Source organism: Rana temporaria, chromosome 1 (assembly GCF_905171775.1).
Source record: "Rana temporaria chromosome 1, aRanTem1.1, whole genome shotgun sequence".
In the NCBI taxonomy this organism is placed as follows: domain Eukaryota; kingdom Metazoa; phylum Chordata; class Amphibia; order Anura; family Ranidae; genus Rana; species Rana temporaria.
Window position 1 is genome coordinate 261690966 of NC_053489.1, and position 27307 is coordinate 261718272.

The 27307-nt window shown below is 42.9% G+C and overlaps 1 protein-coding gene across 1 annotated transcript in view; it reads right to left on the reverse strand.

Annotated features, from left to right (window-relative positions):
* Window positions 1-499: 499 nt before the first annotated feature.
* The window catches only part of SECISBP2 (SECIS binding protein 2), a 45891-nt gene continuing 19083 nt past the window's right edge, over window positions 500-27307 (reverse strand). Inside the window, exons 7-12 of the mRNA XM_040355058.1 lie at window positions 20896-21061; window positions 19676-19811; window positions 17074-17294; window positions 10877-11031; window positions 6213-6411; window positions 500-924 (exon numbers count right to left, since the gene is read on the reverse strand). Of these exons, the coding sequence (XP_040210992.1) occupies window positions 815-924; window positions 6213-6411; window positions 10877-11031; window positions 17074-17294; window positions 19676-19811; window positions 20896-21061 (987 nt within the window). The 3' untranslated portion in view covers window positions 500-814. The remainder of the gene's footprint in view (window positions 925-6212; window positions 6412-10876; window positions 11032-17073; window positions 17295-19675; window positions 19812-20895; window positions 21062-27307) is intronic.

A 27307-nucleotide genomic window follows, 5' to 3' on the forward strand; every position in this document is an offset into this window, starting at 1 on the left:
CACACCAGACGCAGTTTCTGTTCAGTTCTGTGCGCATTTTTTCCTGCACAAAATGCATGCACAGTGTTTTCCATGTATTCCAATGGCTCTAGTTCACACCATGCAGTCAAACACTGTGCATGCATTTTTAGTGCATAACAAAAGCGCAAGGAACTGAACTGTGTCTGGTGTGAACTGGCTCTAAGTTTGACCCACTTGCAAGATGGCATTAAAGCCTCAACATCAAAAGATTTGAGTAATAGGATTACTGCATAGGTTTAAAAACCAAAGTGCTAAATCCATAGTGTAATACGTGCAGTAACCAGTCAGGATCTACCTTATACTGGTCTAGTTTAAGTAAAACCAATTCTGATTTGCTGCTATGAATTACTGAAATTAACACTGTGCTCCTTGCACTATTTACTAAGATTAGACACATCAGTATAGCCCTTACAGCTATGGTCATTTCACATGCAGGCCAGACAAACAGTACACAATGCTGACTTCAAGGCCACAGTAGTAATGTATAGTCAGAAATGTTTAATGATGTAATGTAATATAACTCCCTTTAGATGCCCTAGTGAAGGGACACAATTACATTTACCCATCCAGCTATATCAGTCCTGTATCTACCACTAAAAAGTTCTGGAGCCACTTAACATAGTGGCTTTAATGAATACGTTCGCCTTTCATAAATTGTTGCATGTTACACCCATATTCGGGGGGTAAAATGTTAGAAATGCACCCCGATGCTCCTCCACTGTGACAGCTATTTTTTACCTGCAACAAAAATGTTTTTTTATTTTTTTTTAGTGGAAAGATTATGTAGCTGAAGTCATGATAAATGGAAATTAAACAGGTCATTGGAGACAGTTTCCTCAAGGCTCAGGGTGTAAGGAGTGTAAGGAGTGTATTGCTCTTCTAGCATCCTCTTCCACACTTTAACTGGAGATATAAAACAAAATAATACACATTATATTCTCTTGTTACATGTCTACAATTATTTCAGATCTCTTCCATCAGTTAAAACTGAAAACAAATATCATAGCCTTAATCTCACACCTTACTACCTTGACATAAAAGAAAAACCTGAACATACAGTAGTACATCATTTTCTAGTAAGAAACTTGTGTTATATGTCATTTATTTAACTCTCTTTCAAAGCTTGTAAGCCAGGGCTCAAAATTTTAAGTCCTGAGCTACTAGCCAGGCCTAAAGGGTTACTTGCCACTAGTTGCCCAACCCAACCCCAGCCATGCCCCACACCTCAACACGCCCTCATAAATTATCTCATGAAATGACACTTAACCACTTAAGCACCGGGGACCATATTGCTGGTCAAAGACCAGAGCACTTTATGCGATTCGGCACTGCGTCGCTTTAACTGACAATTGCACGGTCGTGCGACGTGGCTCCCAAACAAAATTGGCATCCTATTTTCCCACAAATAGAGCTTTCTTTTGGTGGTATTTGTTCACCTCTGCAGTTTTTACGCTATAAACAAAAATAGAGCAACAATTTTGAAAAAAATTAATATTTTTTACCATAATAAATACTCCCCCAAAAATATATAAAAAAACATTTTTTTTCCTCAGTTTAGGCCGATACGTATTCTTCTACATATTTTTCGTTCATAAAAATCGCAATAAGCGTTTATGGATTGGTTTTCGCAAAAGTTATAGCGTTTACAAAATAGGGGGTAGTTTTATGGCATTTTTATTAATATTTTTTTTTTTTTAAATAGTAATCAGCGATTTTTTTTCGATACTGCGACATTATGGCGGACACTTCGGACAAATTTTTGGGACCATTTTCATTTTTATAGCGATCAGTGCTATAAAAATGCATCGATTACTATAAAAATGCCACTGGCAGGGAAGGGGTTAACACTAGGGGAAGGGGTTAAGTATGTTCCCTGGGTGTGTTCTAACTGTAACTGTAACTGTTCATACAATGTCTGATCGCTGTTCATACATTGTATGAACAGACGTCAGGCATTTCTCCCCTGACAGGACCGGGAGCTGTGTTTACACACACACACACACACACACACACAGCTCCCGGTTCTCGCTCTGTAACGATCGCCGGGCGCGCGCGTGCCCCTATTGGCTGCTGGGAGAGATGACGTAGATCTACGTGATCTCCCCCAGCAGAGCCGATCTGCCGCCGTAAAACTGCGGCGGCTGGTCGGCAAGCAGTTAATTGTTTTATGCAGAATTAAGTTACATAAATAAATATTAACAACAAAACTTTTTTTTAACCACTAAAATTTCTTTATACTGGCTTTTGACATTAAAAATTTCAGCAATTTAGAATTTGGATGAAAGGTTGAAAAATAGGATTTTTTGTACTCACCGTAAAATCCTTCTCTGTCGTCCATTGACGGACACAGATCCTTAAATCTTGACATTTGGGTTATGTTCCTGTTCATTGGAGAGGACTAGGCAGAACATGTTGGTTATCTTAAAACATGGAACTTTAACAGAGTTGAACAGCCCCGCCCAGGGGGCGGTCCCTCCGGACATAACCCCTCACCCTGCAGCATGCAGCTCAGTTTATCAAAAAGCAGTACAAACTTAAAAAGGAGGGGTGGGTGTCTGTCCATGGACGACAGAGAAAAGGATTTTACGGTGAGTACAAAAAAATCCTATTTTCTCTTTTTGTCCATGGACAGACGCAGCTCCTAAAATCTTGACATTTGGGACATCCCCAAGCAGTGTCAGAAAAACAAGGGGTGGGAACAGCAATCAAAAACCAACTTCACCCCAAACAAGCAGAGCTCCTCAACGGAGGAGTTGCAAACTCAAACAGCCACCTGCAAAACCTTGCGGCCGAAGGAAGCATCTGAAGATACACTCACATGAACCTTGGAAAATTTGGAAAAAGTGTGAACGGACAACCATGTCGCCGCTTTACACATCTGTGAAACAGACGCTTGATGTCGAAAAGCCCAGGAAGCACTAATGACCCTGGTCGAATGCGCTGTGACAGGGAAAGGAGGCGCTTGCCCCTTAAGGGCGTAAGCCTGGATGACGGTCTGCCTGATCCACGAGAAATGGTGGGCGGCGAGACCGCTAGGCCCTTCTGCGGACCAGATACCGCCACAAACAGTAAGTCCGACCTCCGGAACGAAGCCGCGGCAGACAGGTACACCCGCAGAGCACATACCACTTCCAAGGTATGTAACGCAGCCTCTTTGGGATGCGACGGTCGAGGACAAAGACAGAAGTACAATGTCCTCGTTCAGGTGAAAATCTGAAACTATCTTTGGAAGAAAGGAAGGCTGCAGGCGTAGCACCACTTTATCCTTGTGGAGGACCAAGTAAGGAGACTTGCAGACAAGGCCGCCAACTCAGAAACTCGTCTGACAGATGTAATGGCTACTAGAAAAGCCGCTTTCTGAGAGAGCGTCAAGAGAGGAATACCTCCGATGTTCTCAAAAGGGGGCTCCTGAAGAGCCAAGAGCACCAGATTCAAATCCCACAGAGGAAGCGGTGGTCTAATCGGGGGAAGCACATGTCGAACCCCCTGCTCAAAAATATCTACCAGCGAGTGGGTCGCCAAGGGTCATTGAAAGAAAACAGCCAAGGCGGAAATCTGTCCCTTAATGGTGCTTAAGGCAAGTTTCTGATCTACTCCACCCTGTAAAAACAGCAGGACCTTGGAAACCGAATATGTCCGTGGACGCAACTTTATCTCCTCGCACATGGAGAAGTAGGTTTTTCCAAATGCGATGGTAGATCTTCCGCGAAGAAGACTTCTGTGCCCTCAGCATGGTTGAAATGACCGAAATCTGACAGACCTCGGTCCCTTAGCACCTGGCTTTTAATAGCCGGTACAAAGACCGACTTCTGAATTTTCAGTACCCAACCAAATTCCTAGAGGGTCCGACTGGCTATAGACACGTCCTCTAATTCTGAGCCAGAAGAAGATCGTCTAGGTAACCCACAATAGCAATGCATCGCTGTGTCAGCAAAGCCAGAATTTGCTGATCGCAAAGCGCAGAAACCTCTGATGGCTGGTGCAGATGGGGACATGCAAGTATGCGTCCTTGATGTCCAGGGACGCCAGAAAATCCCACCGAACGAATGGCTGAAACCTGTCCTCCAGGGTCACAGGTAAAATTACTCCGCACCTGAGCAAGTCTTGTACTGCTCACATCAAAGCAGACCGACGAGCCGGAAGGAGAGGAAGATTTTAGGGAAAGAAACTCGATCTTGTACCCCAAAAGTGACCACCTCGCAGACCCACTGGTCGGTGAGAAGGGAGGTCCACCGAGCTGCAAACTCGTGAAGCCGTCCCCCCTCCCTTGAGTCGGGCGGGGGCAAAACGTCATGCAGTAGCAGGCTTGTTCGGCTTACGCCCAGAGGGACGTTTCTGTCCCCCAGCTGGAGCCTCGTCAGTCTGGGAAGATCTGCCGGCTGACCCTGACTGACGAAAATACTGCTTCTGCGTGGAAAAGGGGGGCCCCGGCTTACAGCGTGGCTCCTTCCCCTTAGACGACTGCAGGAGAAGTGTGCTCTTACCTCCAGTGACATCCTTAATAATGTCCAGCGAGGTACCAAAAAGCCTCCCACCCTTGAAGGGCAAATCTGCCAGAGCTTTTTTCTATGCTTGGTCAGCGTACCAGCATTTCAGCCAAATCAGGCGGCGCAGTACCACCGCAGATTCAGAGGCTCTGAAGATCAAAGGGGCCGCATCCAGAGTGGCATCACAGACATACACAAGGCCCTGTACCAATTAGTCAGCCAGCTTTACGCACTCTGGAGGAAGCCGATGCTCCTCTACCGTCCGTTGCAAAATCTTTGCCCGATCAGTGAGTGTCTGAGACACCAAAGTCGCAGCCAATATAGGTCACAACGCTGACCCCAGCATGGTGAACATGGAGCGTGTTACTGCTTCAGACCTCCTATCAGAAGGGTCCTTAAAGGCAGGGGTCCCCTCTACCGGGAGAGTGGTTCCCTTATTTAGTCGAGAGACCGGGGGGTCCACGACTGGAGGAGAGGGCCATTTTTTCAAAAGGCTCTCCTCAAAAAGGATAACGGACCAAAAAGGACTTCTGTGGCTGTTCCCATTCCTTATCTATGAATTTATCAAAGAAAGTAACATAAGGAAAAACTTTCACAGAGTGGTTAGATTTGTGTGACCCAAAGGAGACAGACCCCGCTGTGGAAGTCCCAGCCGCATCTTCCAGCTTATAAGAGTCCATCACAGCACCAATAAGTGCACTCATAAGTGCCCTGTCTTGCACTGACCCGGACGAGGGGACCTCCACACCAGGGAGGTCCTGGTCCGCATCCTCCGACATACCAGAACCGTGGTCCTGAGCCGCAGACAGGCCCGAATCTGAGTCTGAGTATTCCCCAGAAGATGGCGGGGGCACTTTTTACCCCCCTTACGCCGCTTTTATCCTGGCAACAAATGATTCCAGGACTGCAGACAGTGTATCCATGGGAACCGCAGGTGCAGGGGCACCGTTTGCTGCCTCTGGCAATTTAGGGGAAGAAAGGTCAGATACTGACTGCATTATCACCCACTGACAGCCCTCAGGGACTAAGTGAAAAACACTTAAGTCCACCCTCCTTGCTGCACCGACCAGGGGGGGTTACACAGGGAACTCGCCACCCAGAGGGAGACCGCTCAGCACCGCTGCCCGCCTTCCTTGTATACACAGCGTGTGTGAGGAAAAAAACTGAGAATGAGCTGTGCGCCATTCACAAAGCCAGTGCTAGAGGCCAAAACCTACTCCAAAATGGCCACTAGACGCCTCAGATAAAAGGGTGCGAACACAAGAAAATGGCCACCAGCAACACCGACAACAAAATGGCCGCCAATAGAAATTTTCAATAGAGAAAGCAGGCACACTAATAAAGGCATCGGCGCTGCAAAAAAATGGCGCCCGAGCCCCGGGATGTGGATGAAAAGGCCGTGTAGAGGCCGTGCACCTGGATCTGCCCCTAAATCTCAGAAAGAGGCTCATTCCTTAAATGATTAATAAACTTGTTGGAAAAAACGCAGGTCTGCAGCAATTTTTTCCTTCAGGTTAAAAGCAATACAAGCTATTCAGTTTATAACAAGGCAATACAGCAAGAAACTTCAACTGATTTGAAATAAATTTTATATTTATAGAGTTCAACAGTATAATCAAATAGTCTACTTCAATATCTAGTCCAAAAAACTGCTCATTACTCATAAGGCTCAGGCGAACACATCATGAAACTAGTAATACTCACTGTAGTTTGGCTCTTCTGCCTCATCTGCTGTAGACTCTGCATTCACTTCTACAGGTTTGTGCTGATTGTTTTCTAAGACACTTTCCACCTCATCTCCATCTTCAGTATCTTCCTTCTGCTGCTCTTGTAATGAGCAAATCATGTCGTTATATGCTTGTCTAGCTTGCATTGTAAGTTCATTTAATTTATGGAAGTGATCCTATGGGAAGAGAAATTTAACCAGAAATATAAAAGTATAACAAATAATATCAAACTAAAGTCATTCCACAATTACATAGACACAAGAAATAGGGAGGAATATTTATAATTTGCTGTATTTTGACACTCCAATTGTAAACCCTCTCATATTGAGGTCATCAAAGTCTAGCTGCCCAAGCCAAATTTAGCCGTATGCAGATACATTGGGTAACTTGACCATTATCCTATGATTGATCTGCATACCTTAATAGAAATTACATACAAGACTTTAGTTTAATACACTTTTTACAATTTTAATGTAAAACTCTGTTTTATCATGGGCTGTAATAAGTGTGTATATATATATATCTCTATCTATCCATCTATCTACATCTTTCTTTTTTTTGCGTTTCATTGTTCACATTGTATTTTAGCACATATTTACGTGTTTATGGTAGCTGCTGATAAAAATCAATGGGGGTTATTTACTAAAGGCAAATCCACTTTGCACTACAAGTGCAAACTACAAATGCAAAGTGCACTTGAAATTGCAGTCGCTGTAGATCCAAGGGGGACATGCAAGGAAAATAAATTAAAACAACAGCATTTTAGCTTTTACATGATTGAATAAAATCAGCAGAGCTTCCCATCAGGTTTACAGTGACTGTACTTCCAAGTGCAATTTCAAGTGCAAAGTGGATTTGCCTTTCATAAATAACCCCCCAGTGTGACCTCAATTTTGTTTTGGGTGCAGCGTTGTCTGTTTTCACATTAATATTTAGGTGTCTTTACACATCATTAGACAGCAGCTTTCCCCTATTATTGTATATATTTGTTTTAATATACTGTAATTGTATATGATAATTAAAGTATTACACAGAGGCACACTGGCTAAAGGCTTCATTTCTGTATTGATCCACTGCTGATTTTGTACATTTGCCTACTGACAAATAATTAGTTTATAATTTTAAATTGTGAGAGAGTGAGAGACAGAATAACAAAAACAATTCAGAAAACTGCATTTCAAAAATATTCCAAATGGATTTGCATTTTAAGTTTGAGAAAAATAAATAAGTATTTGACCCCTTCACAAAACATGACTTGGTACTTGGTGGCAAAACCCTGGTTTTCAACCACAGAAGTCAGACGTTTCTTGTAGTTAGCCACCAGGTTTGCACACATCTCAGGAGGGATTTTGTCCCACTCCTCTTTGCAGATCCTCTCCAAGTCATTAAGGCTTCGAGGCTGACGTTTGGCAACTCAAACCTTCAGCTCCCTTCACATATTTTTTTATGGGATTAAGGTCTGGAGATTGGCTAGGCCACTCCAGGACCTTAATGTGCTTCTGCTTGAGCCACTCCTTTGTTGCCTTGGCAGTGTGTTTTGGGTCATTGTCGTACTGGAATACCCACCCACAATCCATTTTCAATGCCCTGGCTGAGGGAAGGAGGTTTTTATTCAAGATTTGACGATACATGGCACCGTCCATCGTCCCTTTGATGCAGTGAAATGGTCTTGTCCCCTTAGCAGAAAAACACCCCCAAAGCATTATGTTTCCATCTCCCTGTTTGACGGTGGGGATTATGTTCTTGTGGTCATAGGCAGCATTCCTCCTCCTCCAAACACGGCGAGTTGAATTGATGCCAAATAGCTAGATTTTGGTCTCATCTGACTTTCACCCATTTTTCCTCTGAATCATTCAGATGTTCATTAGCAAGCTTCAGATGGGCCTGCACATGTGCTTTCTTGGACAGGGGGACCTTGTGGGTGCTGCAGGATTTCAGTCCTTCAAAGCATAGTGTGTTATCAATTGTTTTTCTTGGTGACTATGGCCCCAGCTGCCTTGAGATTACAAGATTCTCCTGTGCAGTTATGGGATGATTCCTCAGTTTTCATGATCATTGAAGCTCCACGAGGCGAGATCTTGCATGAAGCCCTAAACCAAGGAAGATTGACCGTTATTTTGTGTTTCTTCCATTTGTGAAGAATCGCATCAACTGTTGTCATCCTCTCGCTAAGCCGCTTGGCGATTGTCTTGTAGCCCATTCCAGCCTTGTGTAGGTCTACAATCTTGTCCCCGACATCCTTGGACAGCTCTTTGGTATTGGCCATGGTGGAGTGATTGAAATCTGATTGCTGTTGTGGACAGGTGTCATTTATACAGGCAACAAGCTGATATTAGGAGCACTACCTTTAAGAGATTGCTCATAATCTCAGTTTGTTACTTGTATAGAAGACACCTGGGAGACAGAAATCTTGCTGATTGATAAGGGACCAAATGCTTATTTTACTCATTAAAATGCAAATCAATTTATAACTTTTTTTAAAAGAGTTTTTTCTGGATATTTTTGTTGTTATTCTGTGTCTCAGGCCTCATGCCCACGGGCGTTTTTACAGCCACTTTTAGGAGAGTTTTTTTTACAGTTATGGCCTCATGCACACATAGACGTGGCCTATGCCATTAGTGCCACCTCATCAGGGAAGCCTATCAGTGCTTGTCAATACAGCCTCATCAGCGCACACCGGTGAAGGAGAAAAATTATAAAAAAAATTAAAAACAGAAATTAAGAAAAACATATTTAGTATTTTTTTGTCCACATTTTCAGGCTTTTTTAAATTTATTTATCAAAGCATAAAAAAACAGTGGTTAATTAAATACCACCAAAAGAAAGGTGTCTCAAAAAAAAAAAATAATAGTAAAAATTTTGTTTGGGTACAGTGTTGCATGATCACTCAATTTCCATTCAAACTGCAACAGCGCTGAAAGCTGAAAATTGGCCTGGACAGGAAGGGAGTAAAAGTGCCCTGTATTAAAGGGGTAAAAAATGCCTTTAATTGTACTTTAACAGCACAGGGGACTGCGCAGGGGAATGTTACATTTCAAATACCAGATACTAATAAAGAAATAAATCTACATAGGGAACACAAAGGGGTTAAATGCCTTACAGATCAGTAATATGTACGCTAGTAAATTAGTCTTACATACGCACACATTTAGAGTAGCAATACTGTATTTTAGGTATTTGTGCATTTGACTTTCCACCAAGTGCCATGGATTTCTCTCACAGTTCCGTTAAGTGATTAAAGTGGTTTTAGCATGTATATGCTTGTGAGACTGTAAGCTCAACTAAGGGGGTTGACACAGATTATTTCAGTTAGGTTACAGATTCAGAATAACTTATACTGATGGGAATATTAAATACATTTTTATTGTCCTGTTACATTTTCTAATAACCTATGAACTAATTTTCTCCCATTCTGCATTCAAATCAATGGGGCAGATCCACAAAAGAATTATGCCGGCGTATCTATTGATACGCTGCGTAATTTTAAATTTCCCGCGTCGTATCTTTGTTTTGTATCTACAAAACAAGATACGACTGCATCTTGGATCGATCCGACAGGCGTACATCTTAGTACGCCGTCGGATCAAAGATGCATTTTTCCGCCGGCCGCTAGGTGGCGTTTCCGTAGAATTCTGCGCCGAGTATGCAAATTAGCTAGTTACGACGATCCACGAACGTACGTCCGGCCGGCGCATTTTTTTACGTCGTTTGCGTTCGGCTTTTTCCGGTGTATAGTTACCCCTGCTATTATGAGGCGTACTCAATGTTAAGTATGGTCGTCGTTCCCGCGTCAAATTTTGAATTCTTTACGTCATTTGCGTAAGTCATTTGCGAATAGGGATTTGCGTAGAATGACGTCACCGTCGTAAGCATTGACTTGTTCCGGTTTAATTTCGAGCATGCGCACTGGGATACCCCCACAAACTGCGCATGCGCTGCTAAAAAAAAACGTTGTTTACATCAGGTCACAACGTATTTACATAAAACACGCCCCCATCACATCCATTTGAATTCCGCACCCTTACGCCGCCAAAGATACACTACGCCGCTGTAACTTACGGTGCAAATTCTTTAAGGATTCGAAAAAAAAGTTACAGCGGCGTAGTGTATCTTAGATACGCTACACCCGGCGGATTTATGCGCCGATGTACGTGGATCTGCCCCAATGTGTTCACATGTATAATATGCCATTAATAACACCAGTGCCTACTGTAAGCCTTTTTGACATGGGCGTTTTATTACAGTTTGTTAAACCTACCATCTCAGAGGCTCCTTTACTACTCATATTCAGTAATCACGCAAAAAAAAAATGAAGTCTTTGTTCTTCTTCACTTGTACACTGAATGAAAGTGAACAGAGATACTAGGCATAACCAAAAGGTTTGGAATGTATATAAGTGATCTTTACGCTCCAGTCACTAGAAAATTTTATTTTTACATAGAGTAAAATCTGAGGACACTACATAGGTTATACAAGTTTGTATGAAGAACCATGTATTCATTTTCTGTGGATGCCTTTATGCACGCATGTTGTACTATCAAGTCTTTTACTATATAATAGTTTGTCCACCTTGGTGTATGACAATTATACCTTCAATGGCTGCTAATACTCGAATAGACAAAAAGGTTAGACATGCCTCACCTGGGCTCCATCATAGCTGAATATCCCGACCACACTAACAGGGACAGCTTTGTTCACACAACGGCCCAGAGCTTTGCGATTGAGTGCAAACACAAAAGGGACATTCTGTTCAATGGCACAGCTAATAATTGTCTGCAGAGTGTCATCCAACCCACCTGCACAAACAACATACATAGAGATACAATCAGCACTTTATAATTGCAACATTTCTAGACAGACGTGCTCTTTACAAAGACCCCCACTAATGGTTTTTAGTCTCATAACTTTCCCTGTATTATTGCAAAAAAAATGATTATAATCGGCTTGCAAAATACATTTGTGTATTCAGTTAAAAAAAGCTGTAGCTTCGCAGTATTACATTCTGAAGGTCAAATCCACCAAAAAGTATTTTTCCATTTTGGATGGACGTAATCAGATTTAAATTGTGGTTAGATGATTTCCATTCACTTAGGGATCTTTTTTCTCATTAACCAGTTCCTGCCCGGCATATAGCAAAATGACGGCTGAGCAAGACTCATGACGTCTTCCCAGATCATGACCGGGGCTGGCTGTGTCCATCGGCCAATGACTGATCAGTGTACAATGGATGGCTTCCTTTCATGCCATTGTGTACAATTATTATTATTATACAGGTTTTATAAAGCGCCGCGCAGCGCAGCGATTTACAATATAAAAAGGGAGACAATACAGTTACAATACAATAAAAAAGGATTAAGAAAGGCCCTGATCAGAAGAGCTTATAATCTAATAAACAATGATAATGTATTTAAAAAAAATCCTGATCACTTCCCCAGGGTAGTACAGTGTTGCTATGGCAACACTGTACTACTCTGGTCACAGTGTGTAAACAAATATTCATAAAAATAAAAAGTAATAAAATAAATAAAAAGTAATAAAATAGATTAAAACTATTTTTATTTTGTAATGTCTGTGGCCCTAATCACTGCCACTACCGTATTATGATAGTGCTGTACTGCACTGGCGACAGTATGTAAACAAAAAACAATTGTGAACATTTTTTTTTTTTATTAAATAACTAAAATTGTGAAAAAAAATGACAACTTCAAAACAAAAACTTGCCATTCCTCTTACTAAATACTTTGGACTGTCTACTTTCCAAAAAGGGGTAATTTGGGGGATAGTTGTACTGTCCTGGCATTTTTGGGCCTCAGGCAATGAGATTGCAAGTACAACAGGATTGATCGATTTTCAGATATATACCATAGTTTGTGGACGCTATACCTTTCCTATACACTAAATAATATGCACAGATTTGGGTTATTTTCACCAAAAAATAAATAGAAAATATGAAGCCGAATACATTTTGGCCTAAATTTAGGAAGAAAGATTATTTGAAAAAATGACTTCTTTCTTAAATATTGGTCATTTTTTGTTTATGTAGCAAAAAAATTAAAAATAAATAAACTGTGGCGATTAAATACCACCAAATGAAAGATCAATTTTTTTGAAAAAAAAAAAAATGTACAAAAATGTCAAATGGGTACAGTGTTACAAGCAGGCCCGTCGGAACAGGAGAGGCAATGCAAGCAATTGCTTGGGGCCCCGAGCTGGAAGGGGGCCCCCAACTAGGGTGCCCACGTACATTGTCCCAGAATAAAAAGAACACTGGGAACATTCAGGAAATCATGGGACTGAGCCACCATAGCTTTGGCTCTGGCTCCGCCTCCACCTGACTATACACCAAATCACTGGTTGCTATAGCCGCCTAGCGTCTGGCAACCAGTGACGTCACTGCCCTGCTTGAAGGTGGAGGAGGATTTCACTTCCTCCTCCTCTGCGCTAGTGCTTAGAGGTTTGAATCTGCTCGAGACCCGATCAAATAGTGGCAACCCTGTAGCATAAGGTGACCAGATTTTTAAAATGAAATCCGGGGACATATTTTTTCTTTCCTAGTAATGGCGGCAATCAGAGACTCTCTGCCCGTCGCCGCCCGCCTCACAGCCTTTCGAATCTTACTCTTCGGGCCCCGGCTACTACTGGATGGGGAGCGGAGGAAGATCACTCCGCCAGGGAAGGCAAGGAGATAGGCAGGTGGCTGGCCAGGATTTGAGCCAAGGCAGAAGAACATGCAAGCGAAGCTGAATGGGCATGCGCCTGAAACTGAAGAAATATTCCCTCTGCTCCGACCAGCACATGATCATCAGAAAGGGGCACAGATAATGGAAAAAATACAACCCCCCTATGCTAGTAGGCACGGCGGAGCGGGGGGGGGGGGTGTAATTATAATGTTTTTATTTTAATTCTGCACTGATTGTCTTTTAAATTGCCCCTGCCCCCTATTAAATCCAATCTGGGGACAAAACCAGGGACAGACTTGGTCCGGGGACAGTGTCCTCAATCAGGGGACTGTCCCCTGAAACTGGGGATGTCTGGTCACCCTACTGTAGCACCGATCCTCCTCTCCCTTACTGTCTGCTTTCACAGCTTTGACCAATAAGGGAAGGGGGCACTTCAACTCCCTGCACATAGCCCGGGATCGTCTGTCCACACTTGGTGAAGGGAGATAAGTTTCAGCAGCATGGAGAACACAGACAGAGGCAGCTGTGACAGACAGACCAGAGCTGCAGACATCGGAGCTGTGCAGAAATTCTTCCTCCTCATCTTACTGTGAGTCCCCTCCCCCCTCCTCCCCCTCTGGGGCTGCTGTGTGTATAATGACTTTCTGCATCTGTTCACAGTCACACACTATTCACCTTCTGGGGGGGGGGGGTTTGCAGTCTTCCTGGCCAGTGCTCTTTTTTTCTATTAGAGGGGGTGAGCAGGGTCCTCACATCACCCCCCTGCAGTTCTCCAAGCTAGGGGTCTTTTTTAACTGGTGGGGTAGGGAGGGGAGTTCCTGGATGGGGGTCCCCTAATATCACCCCCTGCAATCCTCATAACTGGAGGGAGGAAGAGAGGGGGGTCCATAAGGGCGCCACCCCCCTCTCTCCAGCCACCCCCTCTATCAGACAGGGGGGGGCACATTAGGAGCATTTGATGGAACAGTGACAGCGTTTGTCAGTGTAGGGATCACAGGTAGGTTAGTGTAGGGATCAGGTAGGTTAGTGTAGGGATCAGGTAGGTTAGTGTAGGGATCACAGGTTGGTCAGTGTAGGGATCAGGTAGGTTAGTGTAGGGATCAGGTAGGTTAGTGTAGGGATCAGGTAGGTTAGTGTAGGGATCAGGTAGGTTAGTGTAGTGGTCAGTGTAGGGATCAGGTAGGTTAGTGTAGGGATCGGGTAGGTTAGTGTAGTGGTCAGTGTAGGGATCAGGTTGGTCAGTGTAGGGGTCAGGTAGGTCAGTGTAGGGGTCAGGTAGGTTAGTGTAGGGATCGGGTAGGTTAGTGTAGGGATCGGGTAGGTCAGTATAGGGATCAGGTAGGTTAGTGTAGGGATCAGGTAGGTTAGTGTAGTGGTCAGTGTAGGGGTCAGGTTGGTCAGTGTAGGGGTCAGGTTGGTCAGTGTAGGGGTCAGGTTGGTCAGTGTAGGGGTCAGGTTGGTCAGTGTAGGGGTCAGGTTGGTCAGTGTAGGGGTCAGGTTGGTCAGTGTAGGGGTCAGGTTGGTCAGTGTAGGGGTCAGGTTGGTCAGTGTAGGGGTCAGGTTGGTCAGTGTAGGGGTCAGGTAGGTCATGCTGGCATCTTTATGCTTCCCACATTGCTTTTATTTATATTTTACCATTTTGTGATCACTTTTATTGGCTATATTTACACTGATTTGTAAGATATTTTTATAAATAAAATTCATTGGTTGATCTACACCATATGCAGCCCTCTTTTATATGTCATACTATGCTGGAGCACTAGTGATTCATCTTGCCCCACCATCACCCCTTCCATCCACCCGTCTGTTGGTTTTCTGCTTGCTGTGGTTCTGCGCTGTGCGTGCAGGGGGGGGGGGGCCCTCCATGTCCATTTTGCTTAGGGCCCCCCCAATTCCTGCAAACGGCCCTGGTTACATGACCGCGCAATTGTCATTTAAATTGCGACAGGACTGAAAGCTGAAATTGGCCTGGACAGGAAGGGGGCAAAAGGTGTCAAGTATTGCAGTGGTTAATCCCCGATGGGTATGATTAAAACCCCTAAGTTATCCAAAAGTAGAAAAAAATAAAAACACACCTTTGCTTTGCCAATGCTTATCAGATATGAAAAAAGAAAGCCCTGTAAAAGTTATTTTCTACTTTCCACTTGTGATCGTGTTGTGGCTCAGGACAGCCAATCGGTAAAACAATCACAAAGAGGAAAGCAGAGTCATATGCTATACTTTCCCAGGTAACCAGGTATTTCTTAGTGGGCAAACAGAACAGTGAGGGAGCAGAGGGAAGTTTAGTATGTCCTGGTGGGGGCAGCCACAGACATAAACCTGCTGTCTGTCTTGCATGTAAAAAGGACAGATTCTGGGGAATAAGCAGGACTATTTGGCATCCCCACTGAATGGCACTAAATACTTGACAACGCTAATTGGGACATTTTTAAAGGGCTCTCGATTTCAAATTCTTGTTAAGAACCAAAGTGCACATAATTACTGGGAAAATCAAATAGGATAAATTGGCACCAGCTGATTGACAACCTTGGCTCTGTTCCTGTGTGAAGTGGGGTGTGCCCCTTCCCTCCAATCAGCTCTCAGAGCTCTCCTCGCTGAGCTCTGCAGAGTGCAACTTCAGCTCCCTTATTTCTGAACTCTCAGAAAAGCTTTATAATTCAGCACTTTGAATGGCTGTAGAGAAGAAATAGCTGCACATAGACAGATACAACGTATGTAGGAGGATTTGTTTAATTTCTGTGCATCATCTGAGGCCACTCACTTCACTGGGTATATGTATGGGTATATTGTAAGGGTTTACAGCCATTTTAACCCTAGATGTGAAACGGTCCGTCACTATCCCTGTCCATCTCTATGAAGTTTAGTGTTGCCATCAGCAGTGCAGTCACCAGATTTACAGCAAGGCTTTCCTATGTATAAGTCATATAAGGGTTAAGTCATTTAAAATGACAGATTGTTATTAAAGTGAAAAAATAGTGTGTGTGGTCACCAAGTACACATTCATAATCATAAAATTTCCTTGAAACTAATGTTGGTGATGCTTACATGATCACTGCTTTATATTTTATGCATTTAAATTTACATAGTGTAGGATTTTCCCTATAATGACCAGCTGAACATGAAATATGGTTAGCATCTTTGCCTTAACTGCCGAAAATACAGGATAAGTCACAGAGAGCCTACCATTTTCAAGAAGGACGATTAGAAGAAGAGATAAAGGCTTGTGGAAAGCATGATCACTGTGCATCATCTCTTAGCAGGAACCACAGCCCGTAATGTGCAAGTATAGATGCCCACATTAATCTCTACAATACAAATTATTATATAGAAACAAGGATCATATACACATACACCATGGCTTGACAAATTTGCTTGGAATCTAGGAGCCAGCTAAAAAAGTTAGGAGCCAGGAACGCGCCCCGTCCCGCCAAGATTGCGCGCAGAAGCGAACGCATACGTGAGTAGCGCCCCCATATGAAAGCGGTGTTCAAACCACACATGTGAGGTATCGCCGCGATTGGTAGAGCAAGAGCAATAATTCTAGCCCTAGACCTCGTCTGTAACTCCAAACATGCAACCCGTAGAATGTTTTAAACGTCGCCTATGGAGATTTTAAAGGGTAAAAGTTGGTCGCCATTCCACGAGCGGACGCAATTTTGAAGCGTGACATATTGGATATTAATTTACTCGGTGTAACATTATCTTTCACAATAATAAAAAAAAAAAAAAAAAATTGGGCTAACTTTACTGGTGTCTTATTTTTCTAATTAAAAAAAAAAAAGTGTATTTTTTTCCAAAAAAGTGCACTTGTAAGACCGTTTGGGGGGTTCTAATTAGAGGGAAGGAGATGGCAGTGAAAACTGACAGGGGAAGCTCCATTAGCATTGATGGTTGTCTTATCATACCAACGGCCACCACAAGATGGTGCCAGATCACAGAAGGGAGCATAGGCCTGCAGAAGGCCGCAAAGCTGCAGCCTCAATTACCAGCCGGCATGGCCCGACGTGATCGTGCGGCGGGGGAGGTGGGGGCATACGGAGACACAGGATACCCCAGCTGTGCCGCCCCAGGTCGCCAATTCTAGTCGCTAGTTTGTCAAACCCTGATGCACACCTTTCAAATAATCAATATTTAACATTTCTGACTTATCACTTGTACCTTTAGACTGGATCTTTTCACAGTTGGGAGAAATGATTATGCACTTTAATTTCTTCAGTTTCAGATGCTTCAACACCTCACGTAATCCCATCACAAGACGCCTTTTTGTCTTTGCTTTTACTGGATCTTTAAGGTACAAGCGATCCTGAAAGCGCACAAGTTCCTTAAGAAGCTCTGTCACACAACTGTCCACTTCTTTACTAAGAACCTGGCTACAATACCTGACAAACAAAAATGACCATTTACATCTACTGTGAAATGTACAAATACATACAATTCATTTCTAAAAACTATAAATTCTGTGTGAATAAAAAAACAAAAGCCACAAACAAATGTCTCCCTCGTAATGTCCTCCTTTTCTACTGTGCCCCCCTTCAATCTGTGTATTTTTCAGGGTCCACTTGGAACATAAGTGGGACACTTAGGCTGGACACCTATGCATTTTTAGTGCTTTTTGCATATTGAAGATTTGCACTACAGTCCATGTAACATGGTTTCCTATGCAACACGTTCTGTAGTGCAAATCTGCAAAATGCAAAAAGCACTAAAAATGCATAGGTGCGAATCCAGCCTTATGGTGTCTGAATGGGGAAGAATTTATCGGTTTGGCTCAAGATCAAAAGTGGAGTGAGGTTGGAAGCATATCATGTGATTAGCAGGTTTCACCAAATGGCTCCAACATACTCTAATGTGTAAGGGGGGAACTAATGCGCAAAACCACTCTAATCCAGGGCACTACAACCTAATATTAATATATGAATAAAAAGCGATAAAATAAATAAAATATGAAGGCAGCAGCCACTACTAAAAGATGCTCACGCACCAGCAACAGTATAGAATAAGGGGGGTGTAATGGCGCTTGCCACTAATAAGCAAATGATTAATAATGAGTAAAAATAATTAATGACCAGTAAAAAATGTGTTTCACTCCTTATTCCTTAAAGAAACCTCCAAACATCAATATCAATGATGAGAAGGATGAATACCGTGAAAAATAATGAATATCCAAAATATATGATTGACTAAAAACCATTTCGGTCATCAGACACTTTTCCAAATAAATATCTCAAAAATAGATCTCAAAAATATTTTTGAGATATTTTTTGAGATATTTATTTGGAAAAGTGTCTGATGACCGAAATGGTTTTTAGTCAATCATATATTTTGGATATTCATTATTTTTCACGGTATTCATCCTTCTCATCATTGATATTGATGTTTGGAGGTTTCTTTAAGGAATAAGGAGTGAAACACATTTTTTACTGGTCATTAATTATTTTTACTCATTATTAATCATTTGCTTATTAGTGGCAAGCGCCATTACACCCCCCTTATTCTATAACATACTCTAATGCATCTTCTGTTCAAATGAGAAATAACGGCAGGAGCTAAAAAGCACAATCAATTTAACAAAGGTAAACTTGAAACATCTTTTTAGATGCACAGAACATTTTTTTTTTTTTTAACCATGTAATTACAAGTTTATTAAGATGTAGATAAAGGCATACAAACATATACAACGATGGGCCAACATTGCCCATAGATTTGACGGCAAAGCAGTTACAACTATCCATATTGAATACATTCCTTCCATTTGGTGCATACAAAGCACATCACCGACCATTGACAACATAGAAACATACAAGTTGACAGACCTGCTATAGAGAACCAAGTGACTCTCACCCGCCCAGTCCCGCTCTGACTCACACGGTGCCTCGACATAGTTAGATTCAGACTGTGCATCTCCCAGCCACCTGTCCCACACACTGGAAAATTTTTGTGGTCTCCCTCTATGTATATAGATCATTTTCCTGTATGGGAGAATGGCATTTACCTCCCTCTTCCAATCCCTCAGTGTCGGGGCCCTAGGTTGCATCCAGGCTTTTGCTACTACCTTCCTGGCCAGGAATAACGTTTCATACATAAAGATTGCTTGATACTTTTCTGTATCCACATCTGGTAGCAGTCCCAGAAGACACAGCTTTGGGTCTATGCCCACCAGGGTTCCCATATTGTCATGAAGAAATTGCGTCACCTGCAGCCAGTATGCCTGCACATCCGGGCAATGCCAGAACATATAATAAAACGAACCCTCATCTGTTGCACACATGGGACACAGTGGGCTCCTTGTGGTTTGAAACTTCGCCAGCCTCAGGGGTGTAATGTATGCTCGGTGTAAAATGTACAATTGTGTCAACCTGTCTGACAATTTAGGGGACGCAGTCTTGACCCCCTCCAGTATCCCATCCCACTCTGTATCCTCTATGGGGCCCAAGTCTCCCTCCAATTTTAGCTTGGCTGCCTGCGATATCCCGCTAATCCTACGCCGCCGGACAACATAATAGATATTGGACGTGAGCCCGGCCGAATCTTTCCCAAAGATCACGTCCAACACCTGCGGAGTGCTCACATCAACAACGTCCGAATCCAGCTGGGCTCTGAGGGCATGCCTGAGCTGCAGATATCCAAAATGAAACTGCGGCGGGAGAGAAAACTCCTCCCTGAGCCTTGTGAATGGCTTGAGGCCTGTACCTGACATAACCTGAGACAGGAAGAGTACCCCGTACATGCACAGAACATTTTAAAAACAAAAAGAACTCACTCTCTAAATCTTCTGCTGTGAATTTTTGGGAGGTTGGTTGTCGGTTGATGAATAGAAACACTGGCAGTATCAGAAAGGTTTATTGAAGATTCACTTGTGGAAGCAGAGCAATCAACATTTGGTTCCATTTCCATCTCTGAAAAAAGAAGGGATGGATATTGCATTTTACATATTAAACTATTTACATTAAAACACTGTGAATTGAACATGACCTACATTGAACTAAAGACAGCAGAGTGCCTAGCAACTATGCTCGGTTTGAACCCCACCTGGGACACTGTTTGCATGTTTCCTCCTTCAAACCAAAAACACACTGGGAGGTGAATTGGATTGTGTGTGTGTGTGTGTGTGTGTGTGTGTGTGTGTGTGTGTGTGTGTGTGTGTGTGTGTGTGGGGGGGTAGCTGTTAGACTGATATAACTGGTTATATGAATTCTGTAAAACATTTGCAGGCTGTGTTAAGCTTAGTACACAATATTAGAAAATTGGACGAAGATTTGGAATGATCATTCGTTTTTTAGTTCGTTATTACACCGCTTTCGAGAGCCGATATGGACTGGATTGTCCATATGAAAATTTCCAAAAGGGAAACGTTGGAAAAATTTTCTCGCTAGATATCATAACTTATTTTTTTTTTGTTTAATTAGCACAGTATTCGCCCAATAAAAATTAAATGAGCAAATCCGCGCATGATCAGAAACTATGTATGACCATAGACTAGACATAGACCGTTGCAATTTCCGTGGGAAGTTGTCCTCTGTTGTTCATGCATTTTTGTACCATTTTAGGCATTTGTGACGAGTACAAGAAAAAAATATTATTTGTCCGATTTTCTAATAGTATGTACTAGGCTTAAGACAGTTAAAGCATGTGCTTTGTGAATGAGCCCTTACCGGGAGGCATTCGTGTTACATGAATATTTCCACATCTTTGAAAATTCTGAAAAGTGGTATAAACCTTTTTACTGAAATAAGATGAAAATCTGAGGAATGGCAAGGCCTGTGAGTGGCATTGTTAATGTTACATAGTTAGTCAGGTTGAAAAAAGACACAAAAGTGCATCTAGTTCAACTATAGAAATAAATAAATAAAATCATACAATCCCATATACACAATCCTATACCCACAGTTGATCTAGAGGAAGGCTAAAACAAAACAAATGTGTTAGGAGCACTTAAAAAATGTTTTCCAAATGTAATCAAAAAAATGTAATGTGAGATACCTATATCTTCTGGGCTTGGAGAACCAAAAGGCTCTTCAGACACATCCTGGCACTCCACTGCTCCCTCTTCATCATCATCTAAATGAGCATCCTCCTCTTTCTGGGATGCATCCTGGGACACAGAAGACTGCTGCTGTTTCTTCTGTTCTCTTTCTTTCAAAATAATCTGAAGATGTAAAAAAATTAAAATACATATATTACAGAAAGTTAACCAAGCAGCTTCACATATTGAGACTTAAAGGGGTTGTAAAGGTAAAAGTTTTTTTAAATAATGCATCCTATGCATTAAGGTTAAAAAACATCTGATAGCACCGTCCCCATCCCCCCCGAGCCCCCGTTTCACTTACCTCTCCACTCGAAAGTCCCTTGCACGTTCTCGTCTTCCTATTCGGTTCCCAGCCTGGTCGTTGATTGGCTAGGCTGGGCTGATCGATAGCAGCGCAGCCAATGGCTGGCGCTGCTGTCAATCACAGCGGATGACACGGGCCGAGTGATACAGTCGGCGGCTATGGCCGCCGCTGTATCACGGGAGCGCGCTCGCAAAAGCTTTCCACCATGCGAGGGAGCTCGCATTAACGTGGAAAGCTTTTGCGAGGAGGAGCCGAGACAGCCGCCGAGGGACCCCAGAAGACACGGATCGGGGCCACTTTGTGTAAAACGGACTGCACAGCGGAGGTAAGTATAACATGTTTGTTATTTTTAAACAAAAAAAATCTTGCCTTTAGTGTCCCTTTAAGGCCTGGCTCACACCTATGCAGGTTGTGGTTTGCATATTCCAGGTACATTTTGCATTTTCCAATACACCTTTTTGTTCTATGGAACCAAAAACAAGTCCCTGGCCCTTTCCATAAAATGCACAGATGTGAACATGACCAATAGGAAACCATGTTAAATGGACTGTAGTGTTTCTGCAAAACTGAAAATGCACAAAAAAATGCATAGGTGTGAACCAGGCCTTATTGCAAAGGCTTCCTGTTTGTTTATGTCTTATCTCAAACTGCACGCCAAAAAAAAAAAAAAAAAAAAAAAAAAAAAAAAAAAAGAAGGAGAGGACAGAACTATTTACATTGCAAGAAAGGCACTGTGCATTAGAAGGGTCCATGCACACTGGGCTTAAAAAATGCTGCTTCTAGAGGAGTTTAGTGTTCTGCCTGTAGCAGCAGCTCAATGCTATCCTATGTGTCTGTGTCCATGCACATGGAGGTTTAGAGGCATAGCTTAGGCTCAGCACTTAACGGCAGAAAAAAAAAACAAAAAAAAAAACAAAAAAAAAAACACTGCTGGTTTGCATTTTTGAGAGTAGTTTTCCAGCAGAAAAAAAAATGCTAAATGCCTGTACAAAAACACTCTATATGAGTATTTTTGTCTGCTAAAAGAACTGGCATTTTTTTTAAGCTCAGTGTGCATGGACCCCAACAGTAAAGAAAGTCTTAACACTTACAGGATTCAAAATGTTTTTAAGTTTGTGACTGACTAGAGGTCCGCATGTTAATTTGATCTGTACTACAGCATCATTACATCACGTTCAATGATGCCCTGGCACAATCAGGTTTAGCTACCTTTTCCCCAATAGTGTATTTAAAGGTATAGGGTGGTATAGGCTGTGCAAATGAGGCATAAAGAAGAGAAAAAGCATGACAAGCAAATGATTAGTGTGAAAACTGGTAGTTTAGGGTCATGCCACTGCAGTGTGCTAATTGCAGTTGACCTCAACTATCCAGAAACTGTTTTCTACGCTTTGATCTTACTTTGCTGTTTGTGAAGCCTACAACATGTACTTCCTACATCCAAGAAGATGGAAGAAGTAGACACAGGTGCAAAAAACATGCTGGAACCAAGACTTGAAGCTCAAGATATGAACAATCATCCGAGTGATTAGAAAAAAAAAAAAACGCCCACTCTGCACTTCCTGGAGTCCCCATATTTAACAAAAAAAACAAAAAATATCTTTGCAAAAATATTATAAACAACTGATTGACTTTTGTTGCACAATGTGTCGCATGAGATCAGCAATAAGGTGGCAAATTTCCCCAAATCTCTTACATTTCTGAATATACATAGTCGGTAAGGCTGAAAAAAATAAAATAAAAAAGACAAATTGTCCATCCAGTTCAACCTGTGTAGAGGTGTAGGTGTATCAGGGTCTATAATGAGTTCCCTGTATGTTGTATTATTTAAGATGTACATCTAATGCCCTGTACACACGATCAGTTCATCCGATGAAAATGGACTGATGGATTTTTTCATCAGATATCTGATGAAGCTGACTTTCATCAGTCTTGCCTACACACCATCAGTTAAAAAACCGATCGTGTCAGAACGCGTGACGTAAAACACAACAACGTGCTGAGAAAAATTAAGTTCAATGCTTCCAAGCATGCGTCGACTTGATTCTGAGCATGCGTGGATTTTTAACTGATGGACGTGCCCACAGACGATCGTTTTTTTCTATCGGTTTTTTAACCATCAGATAATTTTAAAACAAGATCCTAGATTTTTTCACCGGTGGATAACAAACCGATGGGTCCCACACACGGTCGGTTCGTCTGATGAAAACGGTCCATCAGACGAACCGATCGTGTGTACGCGGCATTAGAGTCTTTTAAAAATATCCATACTATCCACAGCTACCACCAATTGTGGGAGAGAGTTCCATATCCTTATTGCCCCAACAGTGAAGAACCCCCTCTGCAGTTTAAAGTTAAACCGCTTCTTCTCCAGTCTAGACTAGAAATTCATGATTTCATTCTACAATACGATTTAGACTGCCTCTTTATTACAGAGAGCTGGCTCACAGCCGACTGTAACACCATTCTAAGTAAACTGGTGCCAGATAACCATCGTATAATAACGGAAAACAGAATAGGGCAAAGAGGAGGAGGCCTGGCGGTGATCCATAAGATTCATCTTGCGATCACCAAACCAGTCCTCCAGAACCGTCTTCCATTCATGGAAACCCTTAGGCCGAGTACTCACGAGCAGACATGTCCGATGAAACCGGTCCGCGGACCGTTTTCATCGGACATGTCTGCCCGGGGACTTCTGTTCGATGGCTGTACACACCATCGAACAGAATTCCGCGCGTAAACAATACGCGGGGCGTGTCCGCGGTGTCGCCGCGTCGATGACGCGGTGTCGCCGCGACAATGACGCGGCGACGTGGGTGGGCCTGCCTTTTAAATGCTTCCACGCATGCGTCGAAGTCATTCGACGCATGCGAGGGATGGCGGGCGGCCGGACATGTACGGTAGGTCTGTACAGACGACCGTACATGTCGGGGGGACAGGTTTCCAGCGGACTGTTTTAAAGCAAGTCCAGGAAACAGTTGTCCGCTGGAAACCTGTCCGATCCGCCCGAAAATGGTCCGCTCGGGCCTACACACGGCCAAACATGTCTGCTGAAACTGGTCCGCGGACCAGTTTCAGCAGACATGTTTGGTCGTGAGTACGGGGCCTTACTCTACAACTGCAAATAAATTCCCAGGAGACCGTACGGATTCTACTCTGCTATAGACCACCCGGTCCAAAATCGCAGCTGTTACTATCATTGACGGACTTTATCTCCACCTATACCCTTAACGGCAAACACTTTTTGCTGCTCGGGGATTTCAACCTCTGGGCCAACTCCTCACAAGACCCCGTTGCCGACGCCTGTTTTTGACCAACTGGAAGGATTAGGGCTACAACAACTAGTATGTGGGCCCACACATGCTTCAGGTCACACACTCGATCTTATTTTCAGACAAAATCTGGAAATAAAAATCTTGGAAAATGAACCGTTGCCATGGACTGATCACCATGCAATTAAATTCATTATTTCGGAAATCCCCCCCTTAACAAAAACATCAAAACCAGTGACAACACACTGGACTAGATGTCAGAAGAAGCTCCACTCGGAACTCTTCAAAACCATGTGAAGGGGAAAAATAAAAACAATTCAGCCGCATCAAACGGCCGAAGAAACACTGGATGCCATAAATGCAGCCCTATTACAGTCTGCTGACTTAATAGCGCCGAAACGTAAAACCTGCATCCGAAAAAATGCCTCCAGCTAGTTCAACAAGCGTTACTGAAGCAAGAGCGCAGAAGGGCGGAAGCCGCCTGGAAAAGAAGCTCCTCAGAGGAAAACCTCTCCCTCTACAAAGCAATATCAAGAAAATACCACAAAGAAATCTTCAAAGCCAAGAAATTTTTTTTTTCCCAAGGCTATCAACAGTGCCCTCAACCGCCCCCGTGAACTCCTCAAGCTGGTCTCTCAGACCATGAATCCAGGTTGTCTTGAAGTCCCCAACTCTGACACCCAAGAATTTTGCAATGATTTATCGGATTACTTCATTAACCACTTCCAGACCTGCGCACGACGATGTACGTCCTGTTTTTAAAGATTGATATCTCGGTAACGGCAGCAGCTGCTGCCACAACCGAGGTATCGATCTTTAGTGTGCGCGGTCTGGTACGCGGTCTCCGCGAGATCGCCGTTATCGGTGGCAGGAGAGGGAGAGGGCCTCCCGCCGCTCTCCCGCGCCCTCCGCCGCTTACCGGAGCCGTCGGTAGCGGCGGAGGAGATCGCGACTGTTCGGCAGCTGAGCGGGGACGAGACTGAAGGAAAAATCTCCTTCGCCCGTCCCCATAGCTCTGCTGGGCGGAAGTGACGTCAAAACGTCAGTCCCGCCCAGCCTCTTAAAGAGACAATTTTTTTTTGGTCATTTGAAAAAATTACAGTTTTTTTTTTTTTTTTGCATTTTAGTCTAAATATGAGATCTGAGGTCTTTTTGACCCCAGATCTCATATTTAAGAGGACCTGTCATGCTTTTTTCTATTACAAGGGATGTTTACATTCCTTATAATAGGAGTAAAAGTGATCAATTTTTATTTATTTTTTTCAGTGTAAAAAGTAATAAAATAAATAAAAATAAATAAGAAAACAAAAATTTTTTTTAAAACTCCCGGTCCCGACGAGCTCGCGCGCAGAAGTGAACGCATACGCGAGTAGCGCCCGCATATGAAAACGGTGTTCAAATCACACAAGTGAGGTATCGCCGCGATCGTTAGAGTGAGAGCAATAATTCTAGCCCTAGGCCTACTCTGTAATTTAAAAAAATGCAATCTCTAGAATTTTTTAAACATCGCCTATCGAGATTTTTAAGGGTAAAAGTTTGACGCCATGCCACGAGCGGGCGCAATTTTTAAGCGTGACATGTTGGGTATCATTTTACTCTGCGTAACATTATCTTTTACAATATATAAAAAAATTGGGCCAAATTTATTGTTGTCTTATTTTTTAATTCAAAAAAGTGAATTTTTTCCAAAAAAAGTGCGCTTGTAAGACCGCTGCGCAAATACGGTGTGACAAAAAGTATTGGAATGACCACTATTTTATTCTCTAGGGTGTTAGAAAAAAATATATATATAATGTTTGGGGGTTTTAAGTAATTTTCTAGCAGAAAAAACTGTTTTAGTCTTGCAAACACCAAATCTGAAAAACACCCAAGGTCTGGAAGTGGTTAATAAAATTGGGGAAATCCGAGAAAGCATTCAGCAAAACAATACCGCCCTTAACTCCCCACGCAATTGTTCACACAATACCCACAACAATCCTCCACAATCAGGTAAGTTCACGCTGGAACCCATCTCTATCCATGCCACAAAGAATATCATTGGTGCTTTGCGTAACGGCACAGCGCCGAATGATATCATCCCCACTAAGCTGCTGAAGGAATGCGCCGACATCCTGGCACCTCCTATCACACAGCTTATAAACCAATCTTTCAAGGAGGGCATAGTGCCCTCTAACTTGAAAGAGGGCATAATCCAACCCATCTTGAAGAAACCCACACTGGACCCCAAGGACCCACTCCACCGCCGTCCCATAACATGCCTAAAATGTACTCTCAAAGGTAATGGAAAAAGTAGTGGTGCAACAGCATCTAGATACCCACAACCTACTTGATCCATTCCAATCTGGCTTCCGTCCCGGACACGGGACGCAAACAGCATTGCTTAAAATATGGGATGACGCTCTTGAGGCCGCAGACGAGGGAGAATCTTGTCTTCTGGTTCTGTTGGACCTAAGCTCAGCTTTTGACACGGTAGACCACAAACTATTATTGACACGGCTAACTGAAGTAGCCAGAGTTGCAGAGGGCAATTTATCTTGGTTCTCCTCTTTTTTTGGAAAACCGATCTCAAACAGTGAAGTTAGGACCCTTCACTTCTGAGAAACGCACAGTATCGTGCGGAGTCCCTCAAGGATCGCCTCTGTCGCCGGTGTTATTCAACATCTATCTTCGTCCTCTTTTTTAAATCATCAGCAGCCAAAAAATGCTCTATCACTCATATGCAGATGACACGCAACTATATTTCCGCATTTGCAATAGAAAGGATCACCACCTCAATCTAGAGACATGTCTCTC